This window comes from Parasteatoda tepidariorum, chromosome 2 (assembly GCF_982258835.1).
Source record: "Parasteatoda tepidariorum strain Cologne lab strain chromosome 2, Ptep-v5.0, whole genome shotgun sequence".
NCBI lineage: Eukaryota > Metazoa > Arthropoda > Arachnida > Araneae > Theridiidae > Parasteatoda > Parasteatoda tepidariorum.
In genome coordinates, this window is record NC_141756.1 from 60427107 (window position 1) to 60442368 (window position 15262).

At 29.6% G+C, this 15262-nt stretch overlaps 1 protein-coding gene across 1 annotated transcript in view; it reads left to right on the forward strand.

Annotated features, from left to right (window-relative positions):
• The window catches only part of LOC107453343 (phospholipid-transporting ATPase ABCA3), a 54980-nt gene extending 52904 nt beyond the window's left edge, over nt 1-2076 (forward strand). Inside the window, exons 20-21 of the mRNA XM_087156589.1 lie at nt 64-286; nt 1348-2076. Coding sequence (XP_087012715.1) covers nt 64-286; nt 1348-1515 — 391 coding nt within the window. The 3' untranslated portion in view covers nt 1516-2076. The remainder of the gene's footprint in view (nt 1-63; nt 287-1347) is intronic.
• The last annotated feature ends 13186 nt before the right edge of the window (nt 2077-15262 follow it).

Sequence of the window (15262 nt, forward strand, 5' to 3'; positions counted from 1 at the left end):
AATTTTATCGTAAAATTTTAGTTTTATCTTGTAAAATGTTATATTTTTTTTCGATTTTCATAGCATGGAAGAAAGTGAAGCTCTATGTAGTAGGTTGGCCATAATGGTAAATGGAAGATTCAGATGCCTAGGTTCGATTCAACAGCTGAAATCAAAATTTGGACAAGGTTATACTTTAATTATTAAACTACAAAAAGAAGCTTCAGATAATACACAAAGTATTGATTTAATTAAATCACTTATAGTGAGTAAACTACCAGGAGCTGAATTGAAAGATGATCACCAAGTAAGTAGTCTCAGTATCACTAAAAGTATTATTTTTTTTTTATCAAAGTTTGCAAAATAATAATAATATACAAAAAAAAAAGAAAACAACATTTAAACCATAAGTAAAGTATTATTAATAGAATAATGGTAATATAAATGGGTTTTTTTCGCAAAAGCACTGATAATAAGTGTGAAAATAAAGTTCTTTAAATATCACACAGTGACAATGATCATTTCAAAAATTCTACATTTCGAAATGCTTATGTGATTAGCTTATGATCGATATTAGCTGCTCTACTTAAACGTTGTGATAACATCGTAACTTAAAATTAAATTAGGTTAATAAGTACTAAATTAATAACTTCCAAAAGCTGAAATTAGTGTTATTCTTTCTTAATTAATTGTTATTAACATTTCAATTTAATTTTTTTAATTGTACCAATCAAAACCTCTTCTTAAATTTTTCTAAAGTGGTGTTTAAAACTTCTTCGCATAAAGTGAACCCATTAAATTTTCTTTTGTAAAAAATGTTAGTAACCATTGAATCCAACAAACTAAATGGTTTCTAAAGCACAAAGTGAAATTGTAGGAAGCAATATTCTATATACCTAAATAGCAATGAAAGCGTAGTAACTAGGTAAAAATATAAAATTGTACTTTTTGTACATAAATTTCTTATATCTTCTGAACTATTGGTTCTGTCACCTTAAGCTTGAGCTCTTACGATTCGGAGTTGAAAATTACACCGGAAAAACATTTGAATTGTTTAGCTAGCAATATTTAAGTTTCTTTTCATCCTTAAACAACTTTACTCATTCGCGGTTCTTATGTATCCATAATTGTTTTTCCCCTCTTTTTTGCGTGCATTTAGAAAAATTGACACCACTGACAAATATTTTAAACACAAAGTTACATAAAATGTAGTGATTACTTAAGTTAGATAGTTTTCCAGATAATTAAGATAGTTAATGATTTAGTTTGATTCTGTATCAATGTAGTCCAATCAGTCATAGTATTGATATAAACCAGCTTATTTTGAAATTCAGTTTGTTTACTCATAATTCTATTATTATATTACAGGGAATGCTGCAATATCATATCATAAATCCAAGTCTGAGATTAAGTCAGCTTTTCAAGATTATGGAAGAAATGAAAGCACAGTTTGATTTAGAAGATTATTTGATCAGTGATACATCATTGGAGCAAATATTTTTGACTTTTGCTCGAGCACAGAGAGTTACACAATAATATTACTAAATTGGTAACTAACTTACCAAATATTTTCTACCTCAATAAGCTTTTAATAAATAGCAAAGTATAAAGATTCATTGAAATTCACTTGCACTATTGCTTCAAACATTGGTACTCCTTCGTTACTTTTTTTAATTTAACTTTGCAAAGCAGTTAATTTTGAATCATTGATTAAAATAATTTATATTTCATTTATTCCATTGCAAGCTTTGTAATGCTCTTCTCGATTCCAGTGGCTCTGCGACATTATAGTCTTTCTGCACGGATAACATGTTTTCCTTTAAGTAAAAGTAGAAGCCATGATGGTAAAACTAAACCCTAGAAATAATAAAAATATGAAAAAAATAAGGAGAATTGTAACTTTTATCAAACCAATGGAAAATCTTCGCCAACTTACAAAATGTTTATTTATCACTTACACAAAATGATCAATTGTTTGTAGAAATGAAGTAAAACGAGCGTTCTCTTATTTTATTTAGAAGACAGTTGAATTAAAGCAGCTGTTATTTACATTCCGAAAAAAAAGTGTGTGCGCGTGGATAAAAGAATAGATAAAAAGGAAAATACGTAGGAGTCTACTTCGGTTAACAGAGGCATTCGAATAAAAGAAGTTAGAATAACTGAAGTTCAGTATATTTTAATGCTTGGCGTTGATTTTTGAAATTAATTATTATGCTTTTATGTCAGAGTAAAGACTTTCTCTCTATTTCTTTATGAAAATGTTATTAATATGTTATTAAAATGTTATTAATTTATACAAATGTTATTCCAAAAGGTTTCTTTCTCTTTGTTATTAACATTAAACTGTGTTATATCATTATCTTGTTTAACTGCAAATATCTGTTTAAACACTAAAATTCCTCTATTATTGATACACAAGATATTAAGTATTTAATACACTAAAATGTATTTTATTTAATCGGTTTTGTCAAAACGGAAGTAAAAAAAGTAGGGTAAAAGTTCTTAATATGAAATACACTATTTAAAATTACAGTTCGACCATAATAATTATTACTATATTATGTCTAATGTACATTTAATCAATGTAAATCATTTGGGATAGGTAAAATGAGTAAAACTTTAAAGCTCCATGTCCTCAAAAATGCAAAAAATAAAATATTTTTAAAAAATCTGCAAAATATATAAAAGGTATCTTAATATATGAAATAGTGTCAAGATTAACAAAAATATCTTAAGTTTAAAAATTCTAATTGTACAAAAAAAAAAGTAAAATATTCGTGTCAACTTTCTCGCAACGTTTCTTTTATTTGCATTTCAATTATGAAGTTCGAGCGCACAAAATTGTCTTCTCTGATCCCATCTACTGAACTAACAAGTTCATTCGATTTACGTTAATACTGTTTGCTCCAATCGTCTACCTAGAACCGCAAAAAGAAAATTTGTATAAAGTCTCTTATATTTTGTGGCCTAACTGAACATAAAGAAAACCAATAAGAACCAAATGCGTATATTAAGAAAGTCTATGCCCAAAAATGTATTTATGAGGAGTAACTCAGTTCCTGTACGACATTTTCAGGAAAAAACAATCGAATAAATTAAAAAAGGAGGGGGGAAAGTCTCACACCGGCATAAATCCACTACTGTTAATAGTCAATATATGAAGATCATACTTAAATGTGACCTGAAAGATATGTTATGTATCATTTGCATAGAGGACATTAACATCCGTATAATCCCAGATTCCAATGACGGCATCTTTAATTCAGTCACAGACTAAAACTGTTCCGTTTTAGCGTAACGTAACGGATGATGCTTCGCCCTAACGTAATAGATAACAGCTGGATAATGCCCCGATTTCAACGCAAATCGATGTATTATGCAGCTGGAAAATCAGACATGTGATCTATTATCACTACAAATGGTAATAAAGGGTTTCTAGCATATATTGCTAATTGATAGCCTCCATGCGGGGAGTAGTTAAGTTTACCATCATGGGTGAACCCTTTTCACACAAAGCCTCCACTTTGCCCTTCATAAGATAAGAGTTTTTCTTTTTTCTCATTTTTTTTTCAAATTTATATGTGGTACTAGCGAGTTGCAACGCAGAAGAATTTACCATCGCCTTGAGTTTATAAGCTTATCCAATTAAATAGGAGAGTTGGAATAAGAATTTGAATAGCTCAAATAGTCTTATGTGCTATTGCAATAATGCTAGAAACGAAAAGGCTTTCTTCTCTGATACACTGTAAGGTGGATGCGCATTAATTGTGTGTGATGGAAGCAGTTATAGTGGCAAACTTAACCTAGTTTCTCTCAAAAGACGCTTAGAGGTTACCGATTAGCAAAAGATTCTAGAAACTCAATTATAGTCATTTGTAGAGAGAAATGGTATCGGAAGTGAGGACAATGCCTCACTTTAAATTGAAAAATATTAATTTTTGAATACAACCCCAAATCCGAAAATTTGTTTTCTAATTGTTTCGCTACATAATTTACATATTTGCTACATAATTTACATTTCGCTACATAATTTACATTTATTTACGACCTTGCTTTCATATTTCAGATCATATGAAAACAAGGTCGATATATTGGCTGTTAACAGTAGTGACTTTATTTCGTTGGGACATTTCCCCCCTTTTTCTTAAGTATTCGTTACCTTTCCCTGACCAAATGGGGCAGGAACTAAGTTAAACTTTTTTAAGTATATTTTTTGGATATAAACGTTCTTAATAATGCATGTTTCGTCCTCATTGGGTTTTCTTTGCGTCTCGCTATGGTACAAATTAAAAGTAGCTTTATTTCTTGGGACGCGTTGTATTAAACAACGTGTGGCATCGTTAAGAACTAAACTTGGTTAGATATTAACCAAGGTTAAAAACTAACCTTGTTGTATACACAATGTCAGTTCATTAGCTCAAAATTAAAGTTAAATTTAATTTGGCAAAACTTATTTATCGACAATTTTATTTTTAAAAAAATGAATATATAAAACAAAACAGAACGTTCACTCTTATTTATCGAAAAATAAAACATTTTACCAAGGAAAAAAACTTGACAGAGGCAACTTTTAAACACTATCCATGCTCGCATTAAAGCCGTAAAAAGGCTTCTTTCTTCTCATTGTCGTCTTCAACCTACAAGCGCTTGTTATTTATTTTATTTTTTATGATTACTTTTAATTTTTTGGCTAAAATGAGATTGTTGAATATTTGAAAACTATTTCATAATACGCACCTTTTCTATGAACACATTCAATATTAAAGTTAGAGGAAAAAAACGAAAATGCAACCGAAATGTAAAGAAAACAAGCCTTTAAAACTCACTTGTTTCCAAGAAAAAACATAGAGGAGATGAAAAAAACAATTATTAAATTTAAAGTTAATATTTTACTAAATTAAATTCTTAAATTTCATCTACAAATTCAAATGATTTACACAATTTTTATCTATCCTTCATCAATAGTGGTTCATCAGAATTGAAAAGAAAATTCTCACTTAATGAAATTGTAATTGCATTTGTTTGAGTGTGAATTCTAATATTTATACTTTGTCTTTCACGAAAAATATTAAGTTGTTTCTCAGTTTAAAATATCAATTGTAAATATTGAAAGTGCTATATTTTTAAATAACTTTCGATAAAAGAAAAATGCCTAATGTTATAAATATTCTTTAATTCAACAACTTTTTGTAATACTTTATAATGTTATATTGTTTTGTTATAATGTTATAATTTAACGATTTTTTAAAATTATTTATTTATTCATTTATTCTATAAGCTATGTTTATTCTTTCTGTTCCATTATTTGTATACTGACATTTTTTTCGTTCTGAATGCTTCAGAAAATATTAAAAATCATTTTGTTATATATTCTATAAGCTATATTTATTCTATAAGCTATATTAATTCTTTCTGTTCCATTATTTGTATACTCAAATATTCTTTCATTCTGAATGCTTCAGAAAATATTAAAAATCATTTAGTTATATTTGAGAAACTCTTTTTTCATTAATCTCAGTTTCAAGTTAATTAGTCCGTTCTTTTTCAAACTTTTAATGCAAATTCAAATTTTTTCACTATATCTAAATAAAATTCTCTGAGAAAAGTTTATTACTACAAATGCTAAAACTTTTGTTCTTGTTACGCATATAGTAGTATCATTCCAAATTTGTGTAGCTGTTAAATGTATGGTTATGTTGAGTTCGTATTCGTGGAATAAAAATCGAGACATAACTTCTCATTCTTTTTAATCCTAGGGAAAATTTTACAACTAAACTATTTGACAAGTGGTACAGTCAATAATATGTTGTTAATAGCAACATTTCACAAATGTATGGTTGATTTTGACACTTCACTTGTTTTATTTTATAACCAACCAACCCAACTCTGAGTTTACGAGTATTAATAATCAGCTCCGTACCCGTGTAATTTTGAACTCGACCCAGAAGACGAGGGAACTTCCAGATCAAGCATTGGGAAAAACTAGCCTTTGTGAAGGATTGTTGATGGAATTAACACACATTTGTGTTACATTGATTGAAAAATCACGATAACCTCCTACGGTTAGATCGACATGAATGAGATTCTTTGTCTAAACCAGGGGTTGACAAACTTTTCGATTATCGACCCCTAAATAATTTTACGAAATCTCCATCGACTCCCATAAAAGTAATTTTCTGTTAATTAAGATAAAACTCTATTAGATACTGTGCTTGTACAATTATTTTATGATTTTGAACATTTATTAAAGTAATAGTACATAGTACAACAATAGTTTTATGAAGAATATTTTAATGTTGAAATATAAATACCTTAATATTTATGAAATAATAAGTAATTATAAGTAGAAATAATAAGTAAAGTAACTACGGATTTATTGCTTCTTAATCAATGACATGGGTGTGCCTGGTATTTTTTAATTTTGTTTTGCAAGGTTCGTTATATTGGGTTCAAAATTGGTCAATTTTAATTTTAAATCCCCTCGAAACTCCATATTTAATTCATTTCTGTTCTTAGTTAAGATTGAATTTACGTGACTGAATCCGGCTTCAACCATATAGGAACTTTGAAATGCTATCATAAATGGCTGAGCTATTTCGTAAAGTCTTACATATTTTTGCATTATACTTATATTTTTCCAAAATTTGCCTATTTCTAAATTTTTAAAAAGCGTCTTTGCTTCAAATACCCATAATAATTCAGCAAGCTCATCTTGCAGGTTGATGTCCACGTTTTCAATTTGAGCAGAAAATGGCACAATAATCCAATCAGGGATGTCAATGTTTTCCAAATCAACAAAACACAGTTTGAAATCGTCGCTCAATTTTTGAAGATTAACTGTATATATTTCCAAGTCTTTTATTTTTAATTGTCACATATCTGAAAAACACTGATAATCCTTCGACCAATCGATCCTTCCGGTTCGGATCGACCCCCATTCTACCCCGTGGCTCAGATCGACCCCCGCTTATGTTCAATAGACCCCTGGGGGTCTATATACACCACTTTGGCGGCCTCTGGTCAAAACCATCCAACCGAAAGCAATCAAATTTGGTATATAGACAGTTCAAAGCTCAAGGAAAGTCACTGTCGATATTAGAGCATTTTACGACAAACCGTTCAAGCACGATGAGCAAAAAGCGAAATGGAATTTTCTGATTGGTTAAACGTTATGGCAATATCACACGAGAGAAACATAAGAGCAACCGTAAGCGGAACCAACACTCTATCTGTAACTCTAAAGGCAATTTCTCAGTTTAAAGTTGCCGACAGGGTTGCTTAATTGCCCGAACGGTTGCTCGTAATTAGGTGACTATTTTTGGATATTTATCTTAACTTTTGGCTAATATTTTATTTTTTCGCGGGATGCTATTATCTCATAGATTCTTAACGATGTTTGTAAAGGGAGGAAAAAGAAATCACAGACACTGTGGAATATTGATTGATTTTCATTCAATTTTGTACATTTTAAACATTTAACATTGTAACATTAAACATTATAATTTATATGGTTGCAAATAAAAATTCTGAATATTTCATTTCCACATTAGTGGAGCAATATAGCATAAAAAGAATTATGATTTCTAGCTCATAATATAAAAATGATATTAAGATATCAATGAATTTCATGTTACGTCTCTAAAAATTATAAGGGGATAAAATGGGGAGGGACTTAATTTCTATCTGGGAATATATGTGAAATCCGGTAGCTAATTTTCGGAAAAAAAAACGAGAGCACAATTAAGCTTCTTGTTTCGGATTTACCTTATTCATATTTAGGATTATAAGCATTTTTGGATATTTTAACAGTATTGTCAATTATTTTGGGAGGTAACCCTTTATCGTGAGGGAAGGTTTTAATTTGGTTAATTTTACCCTTTATATACTAGAAGAGAAGTTGTGAAGTCTAGGTTGTTAAATGCTACAATTTTTTGATTGGGTAGATGACAAGAGGAGCGGCTTGGTGGAAAAGAAACAGCAATTACTGTATGTAGTTCAAGTGTGAAATTTAGAACTAAATAGATAGAAGTTTTTTAGATAAAAAACAATTTTGAAACAAAAATTTGAAACAAAATTGCTGTTTCGGAAAAGCAATTCGCTTTCAAACTTATTACACCAGTAAACGTGCCTTTAATTTACGCATACTTAACCAAGGAACCACGTACTTATGGAAAACCAAGAAGAATTTATAAAACATACGATTGAATACTAATGAATTTAATGAAATTTATTGAATACGATTGATACTAATGAAATTTAATAATTCTATTTCAACTCTCTCTTGTGACTTCAGGAAAGCACGCAGAAATATCAAGAGTGTTATATTTAGTTCTAATATCGTTATATTAAACGTCGACAAAGGTAGACATGTTGTTGTTTTGGATAATATCCATTATCTACAGTAATCGTAAACCCTTCTTGATGAGAGTCCATACTATTGAGTTCAAAAGGATCTATGCACAAATGCTTTAAATTCATATATTAAATAATTAATAGGTCTGCACATAAACCCAAAGATCCTAAGAATTCATTAATTCTAATAGTTGTAAATTGAGTCAGACCTTTACACAGTACTTAAAGTACAAGAATCCTATATTCAAAATTTCACCTCTCTTGAAAAATACTTACAGACACGACAAAAAGTCTATAGTTTTAAAAATTTCAGTCGAGTAATCACACCGTTTGTTCTTTGGACGTTAAGTCTTTGTTGAAGGTATATTTTCATGCCTTTGCAAGCAACTTAGTTAATGTCATTATCCTCTATTTGAAGTTGATGAACTCACTCGTACACATCACACGCCGTTACCTGGCAGAGAATATCTTTATTTTTATAATCGGTTTATTGACGGATGGGCCGTCCGCGGGTAATCAGCTTAGCCCTATTCTAAGTGAGTTTAACGTGAGTGCTTTCTATTAGTACTTACTTCATCTGTGATAAATGACTGAAAGTAAATTATTAAGGCCCTTTAACAAAAACTGCTAAAGTCTTGCCTGAAGTGTGCTGGCTATCATCGATGGAAAAAGCGATTTCATCATTATATCACTATATGCAACATGAGGCTCCGAATTCGTACCACTGAGAGTCTAGATATTTATAGCCAAATATCACATGCAGGAAGTGTGCAACAAATATAGGGTGTTTTGTAAACAACACCCTTAATATGCAGTATTAAAATTCCTTTCATTGAGAAAACAAAACTGCCGATTTGTTGTATGATGGTTCCCTTTTTTGGATAGTTCACCAAGGTATCTAATTTTCGATAATTTCACAGTAACTAGGGATCAATTTGAAGGAATATTTTTGCTCAAATGATTCAATTTATAGATTGAGTAATTTAGGCATTTTAAAACATTACCAGTGGAGAAGTTACCTAAAGATTTTGAAGACATTTAGAGACGCATAATCCCTCTTGAGTCAGAAAAGATATTTCTAAATGTAAGAAAACAGGGTAACATAGTTCTGAAACAAAGTAACATTAATTAAGCCATTAAAGAGTGTTCCAGTAGGTCCAACAGGGTTATAAAATGTGAAATTTTGTATTAACTTTCAGTACCAGCATAGTATTGATCATATTAAAAGGACCCATCAGTAAAAAACCAGTGGGATTCAGGATAATGAATATTTATCGTTTTCATTTCAAGCAATTGTATAATAACAGAGAGAGTATATGACTTTTAAAGCTCTTTCTTGAAACCTTGGTAAACTGGCCGAAAATAAAGCTGGATAAGATTTTTTTTCAACGTAATATGACTTTTTCCTCTCAAACAACACTCGAAGATTCGATGCCAGTAAGCAGCGGCTATGAAAAAATTGGTGTTGTTTTACGAAACCAGTAAAAAGTCAAAGAACCTTATTTTGCAATTAGTTTATTTCTGAGATACGAGGTTCACAAAAGTAAGTAAAAAATTTAATTAGTATATTTCTGATATGTCTTGATAATTGTAGATTGCAAAGTCAGGAGTCTCCTTGTTACTCCGACTAGCGATTCCTCTGATGATTCTTATAACTTAGATTCTTCTAAATTTATTTAGAGTTAAAAACAGTGACCAGTTATGTAAAAGTTTCTACGCTGCTTTCTAAGATAACATCAGAGGAATGAAGTTTTAAGCAAACTGCTGATGCATAAAAGAGAAAGTCTGTGAAACGCTCTTTCTCAAATTTGAAACTCGTTGTCTACTCCTATGCCAGCAACTCAAGGATTTGAATTTAAATTTGATAATAGAATCAGCATTTCTTTGGGCATCTTTTTTCGATGATTGCGTCAACATAACCAAATCACCGACATAGAACAAACAGCGGATGCCGTGAATTTCTTTCTAATGAATATATCAAGTCATAGATGTAGATGTTAAAAATGTGCAGCTGTCAACAGTACCCTGAGGATGATCAATTTGAAGATTGAAATTATTAGAAATTTTTATTTCTAAATCAAAAGAGTTTGAAGATAAAAATTAATAGAAATTATATTTCTAAATCGAAAATTTCAGCGGCTTTAACCAGGGAGAGATCGGAACTAATTTATCGTAGAAACATTGATACATAAAAAAGAAAATTTTGTGCAAATAGTGTGCCCCAAATGGAGTTATTACGCCTTTTAAAAACTGACCAAAATAGTTTCCAGGTTTTCACTATTATTAAAGATGTTTTTGATTGCATGGCTGAAAACTGTGACTTGATCAACAATAAAAGGATCAGCAGGTCCTGTTCCTCTAAGAATACCTCGAAATTCTAAGGGTTCCAGTTGAGCCACAAAATTTATATTCCTCCATTAACTTGGCAACAATGCAAAACAAAATAGTAAGAAAATAGTAACAAAATTTTAAAAATTTTAAACGGGGTTCGATGGAAAATTGGCAACGCAAAAGAAAACACTTTTCCAGTTTTCGGACGTAGTACCACTATTTTTGCATATTCTCCACACGCTCTAGGAATTTTACAGTCCTTCGCTGAATATATACCGCACTCCCCGAGGGGACTTCTTTAATTTGAGCTTCTTTAATAAGGGATCGCATTTATAATCAGTAAAGGGAGCTGAAAAAACTGACTTCCTGAGAAAAAAGTAACACTGGGAATGATTCTGAATTATATAAGATTGAAAATTTAATCAAATGACTTTTACTTTGTAGTGATCGACTTATTTCCCATATCTTGAAAAAATACTTCTCATAAAAAATATTTAAAGAACTCGATTTTGCGATAAAATATATCATATTTGAAAAAAAGAACTATTTGAAATCATTTGAATAGATATTATATATATATTTTTTAAAATGGCGGGCACTTGGGGATTGTCCCATTGGCCACAAAAATGCCAGAACTGCTACTCTCTTCTCTTTACCCAGTGGGCACCTGTGGCGAAGCTACGGTGGTGGAGCAGCATCGCCCACGTCACACAACCACAAACCCGTTTATAGGGCGGGTCACATTCACACAATCACACACAGAGGAGAAAGGACATAGAGCACACAGAGAGAGAAGGAAACATCCCTGCCCTGAGCAGGTTTCGAACCCGTGACCAATCAGTTCCGCAGTCAGACACGCTAACCACTCGGCCATCTGGCTGGTTAGATATTATAGTTTTCGCATACATTTTGTATAAAAGGAACTAAGTTATATAAACATTCCAATTTTTTGTCGTATGCCTGTTTAGGCAGTGGGGGTGCGATTGTTCCTGTTTTTCAGTGACGCCATCCATGGCCAGGAATTCGACTTCTTCCACGCCATTCACACAACCACAACCCGTTTATAGGGCGGGGTGACATTCACCCACAAAAGAGAAAGAACATTGAACACCACACAGAGAGAGAAAGAAACATCCATGCCTTACCCGGGATTCGAACACAAGACCTTTCTGATGCAAGGACAGTTCCCTGCCCCCTACACAGGCAGGTCAGCAGAACATTCCTATAAATATGATAATATATATTTAAAATAAAATAATTTTTTTTAAATACTAGTCGGCAAGAATGCCTAGTTTATTTATTTATTTATTTATTTTTCCTTTTTCTTCGGTTTTTTGAATTATTTTTCAATTCGTTTCTCTTTTTTTTTCTTTTTTTTTTGTTACTCACTAAAATGAATTTTGAATACTGTATGCATGATAGTAATATACAAAATCAAATCTTCAAAAAAGAACTTTTTTAAAGTAATATCAAATGGTAAATTTGGCAAGTTTTTGTTATTAAAACACAGCTATTTAAAATATTAAAAAATTCCAAATTCAAATTTTTGATCTATGTCCCTGAAAACCTTATATTGATAATTTTAAGAAATGTAATTGAGTATGAAATTTTAGCCATTTTTTTCTTCTGAAAAGCGACCTCTGTGCAGTTCTTTGTCTTCTAGCTAGCAGGATTGTCATCAGTGCAGCCCCGCCACCTAGAGTGGACATTAAAATCTTCAATGAAAATGGTTTTTTAGCAATTAGAAGATTATAGAGAGCTGATTTTATGATAGAGGGATGTATAAAGAATTGATTCTGAAGAAATGATCCACCTTTCGTAGTTAAAATTTAGCAGTTTTAAACTTATCATCAATATCGTTCATTTGTTTAAATGTGTAAAATTGAGATAAGAGATGATTTTTTATGTTTGTTTAAATTCACAGGTAATTTGTCCAAACTTTGTCAATAAATATAGTTGATAACCAGAGAATGGGACGAGTTTTCACTTGTAAATTTGCTTCCTGTCATGGGAAAATATAAATCTAATGTTTCCTTACATGTTGTAGTAAATCAAGCCTTTTAAGCCAGGCGAAGTTAGTTGAATTTCAATACAAAATAAGCTGATTAAAAAATCTCAGAAGAGGAAAAAAAACTGATGAAGTTGGAGTTATAGATCTCTTAGCCGTCGAAACGTTTCCGGGGTACACCACGAGGAGGTGGATCTATAATCGTACCCCTTGTTTTTTTTTTTTTTTTTTTTTTTTTTTTTTTTTTTTTTTTTTTGTTAATTTGTCAATAATTTCTGCAACACAAGATATTTTTATTTTTGAAAATTTTTTTTTTACAGAATGAAACTATTTTTTTATTGTAATACCAATTAAGCATTTTTCTTATAATTTTTTTTTTGTTGCAAAAATATCTTATTAACTATTGCTCTCTGTGGCATGAAAAATAGCTTGTTTTTAGTGCAAAATAGATTTTTATTTTTTTCCGCTCTGTAAAACAATTTCTTCTTTACTGAAGTTGTTCTTTAACATCATTTCAGCAAAGTCATATTTATCATATCATGAAATTGCTTTCATTGACATAATTGTACAGAACTGCTTTTTTTTACCCTGCAGTACATTTTTCTTCTTTGCCATTCAAAAATCTCACTCTCACAACCTTTCAGTTTTTTTTTTTTTTTTTTTTTTTTTTTTTTTTTTTTACGCAATACTTTTTTCACTTATTCCAACCTATTTCCTACTGCAGCATGAACAAAATAGGTTTCTCAAAGATGACCAAAACCCTTTCTTTTTTATTTTGTTATCTGCAGTGCAGTCTCCTCCTTCACCATTCAAAGTGATCTCACACTCTTTAATATCCTCTCTGTAAAAATAAATAATTTCTTATAATAGAAGTAATATTTGTACTAAATTATTTTGATAAACAACTAAATCATGTGAGAATACAAATAATGTTTTTTTTGAAATCAACAAATTTTGTATCTAAAGGTGAGCAACGTAAAGTTTCTTTCTATTAAAATAAGCCTTTAAAATTATAATATTGAAAAATACTAGTGAATTTAAAAATATTAGATATATTGCTATTTTTATGTAATAGTTGAATATACTTCTATTAAAGTAAGATTTTTCATCAATGAATTTTATTAAGAGGAAATAAAGTATATGAATGTTCTAAACTCAAACAGGAAATAGTTTTGCCAATTTATCTTAGAAATAGTAGATTTTTTATTAGGTCGTGTAAACCCGTTCTAATTTTAGACTTTAATTTAGTAAGAGAGTGTTTCACAATTCATAATAAATGTTAAAATTAATTTAAATGATATTAAACTTTTTTAAAAAGAAAAAGAAACTTACTGCTGGTTCCAAATATTTGCTATCAACTTATGAAATTTAAAATGCCCATTGTTTAAACGTTTTCTTGCAAAAAAAGATAAAAAAAATTAAGATTACTAAGATAACTCCAAATAAATATAGATCACCATACCTTTTTTTTTGAAAATCCTCAATACTATGTTTCGCATCAGAAACATTTTTACCAATTCCAGGTTCCCCAGAACCTCCAACATCATATATAACTCTATAATTAAAAGCAACAATAATAGATTTTAATATAATTTTCAGTACATAAATTTTAGAAATATAATAAATTTTCATTATTTTTAAATAATAATGTGCTTAGTTATTAGTTAGAAAGGCAACAGAATGAAATTCAGATACAATTTAATTTTTTTTTTGTGTCTGTTAAATTTGAATTGAAAATATTGGCATTCAACATATTCTTGAAAACTACAAAACTTAACATATTAATTAGTCTTAACAAACAGAAATTAACAGAATCACCAGCTTTGTTGTTACGAATCTATCAAAATAAAATAAATTTAAGGCTTTCTAATAACCCCTCCTCAAATTTATTATTCTTGGATATTTTTATTGTTAAATAGAATTTAAAATTATATAAATAAAAAATCATAACTTATATAAATAAAAAATAAATTTTTTGGTCTTGAAGGGATTTTTCCTATAAAATAGAAAGTATGTTGTTAAATGATATCATAGCCAATTAGATTTATAATTATTCAAATATAGTAGATTTAAACTCACGTGATGATTTATTGAATAATTTTTTTCAAAAATATTTTTTGAGATTTAAATCGCGCAAAGAATTTTAAATTTAAAAAAAATGAATAAAAATAAATTTAGAAGTATCCTTTAGTTGCCCCAAACGTAGGTCACAAAACATTTTTACTTAAATACAAAAAAAAATCAATCTGAATACAAATTAGCATACCTAATATTTTCACAATACTCTGGAGTCAGATTTTGAGCTACAAAATCCCCAATACATTCAGATTCAATATAGAATCCGTATTCGTCACTTTTCACAACTTGGTCACCACTAAAATTATAAAAAGTCATTTTTCACGTATCAGCATGATTTATAATATAATGAATATAATTTCAATATTTAACTAGATAAAGAATAGGGATATGTATTTTATATGAATTTTAACAGTACTTAGCATTCTAACCTCTTCAATGTTATTTTTTCCATAGGTATATAAATTTGTAAGTACAATAAAAATTTTGTCTTTTTAATTTATAAAATAAATTGTT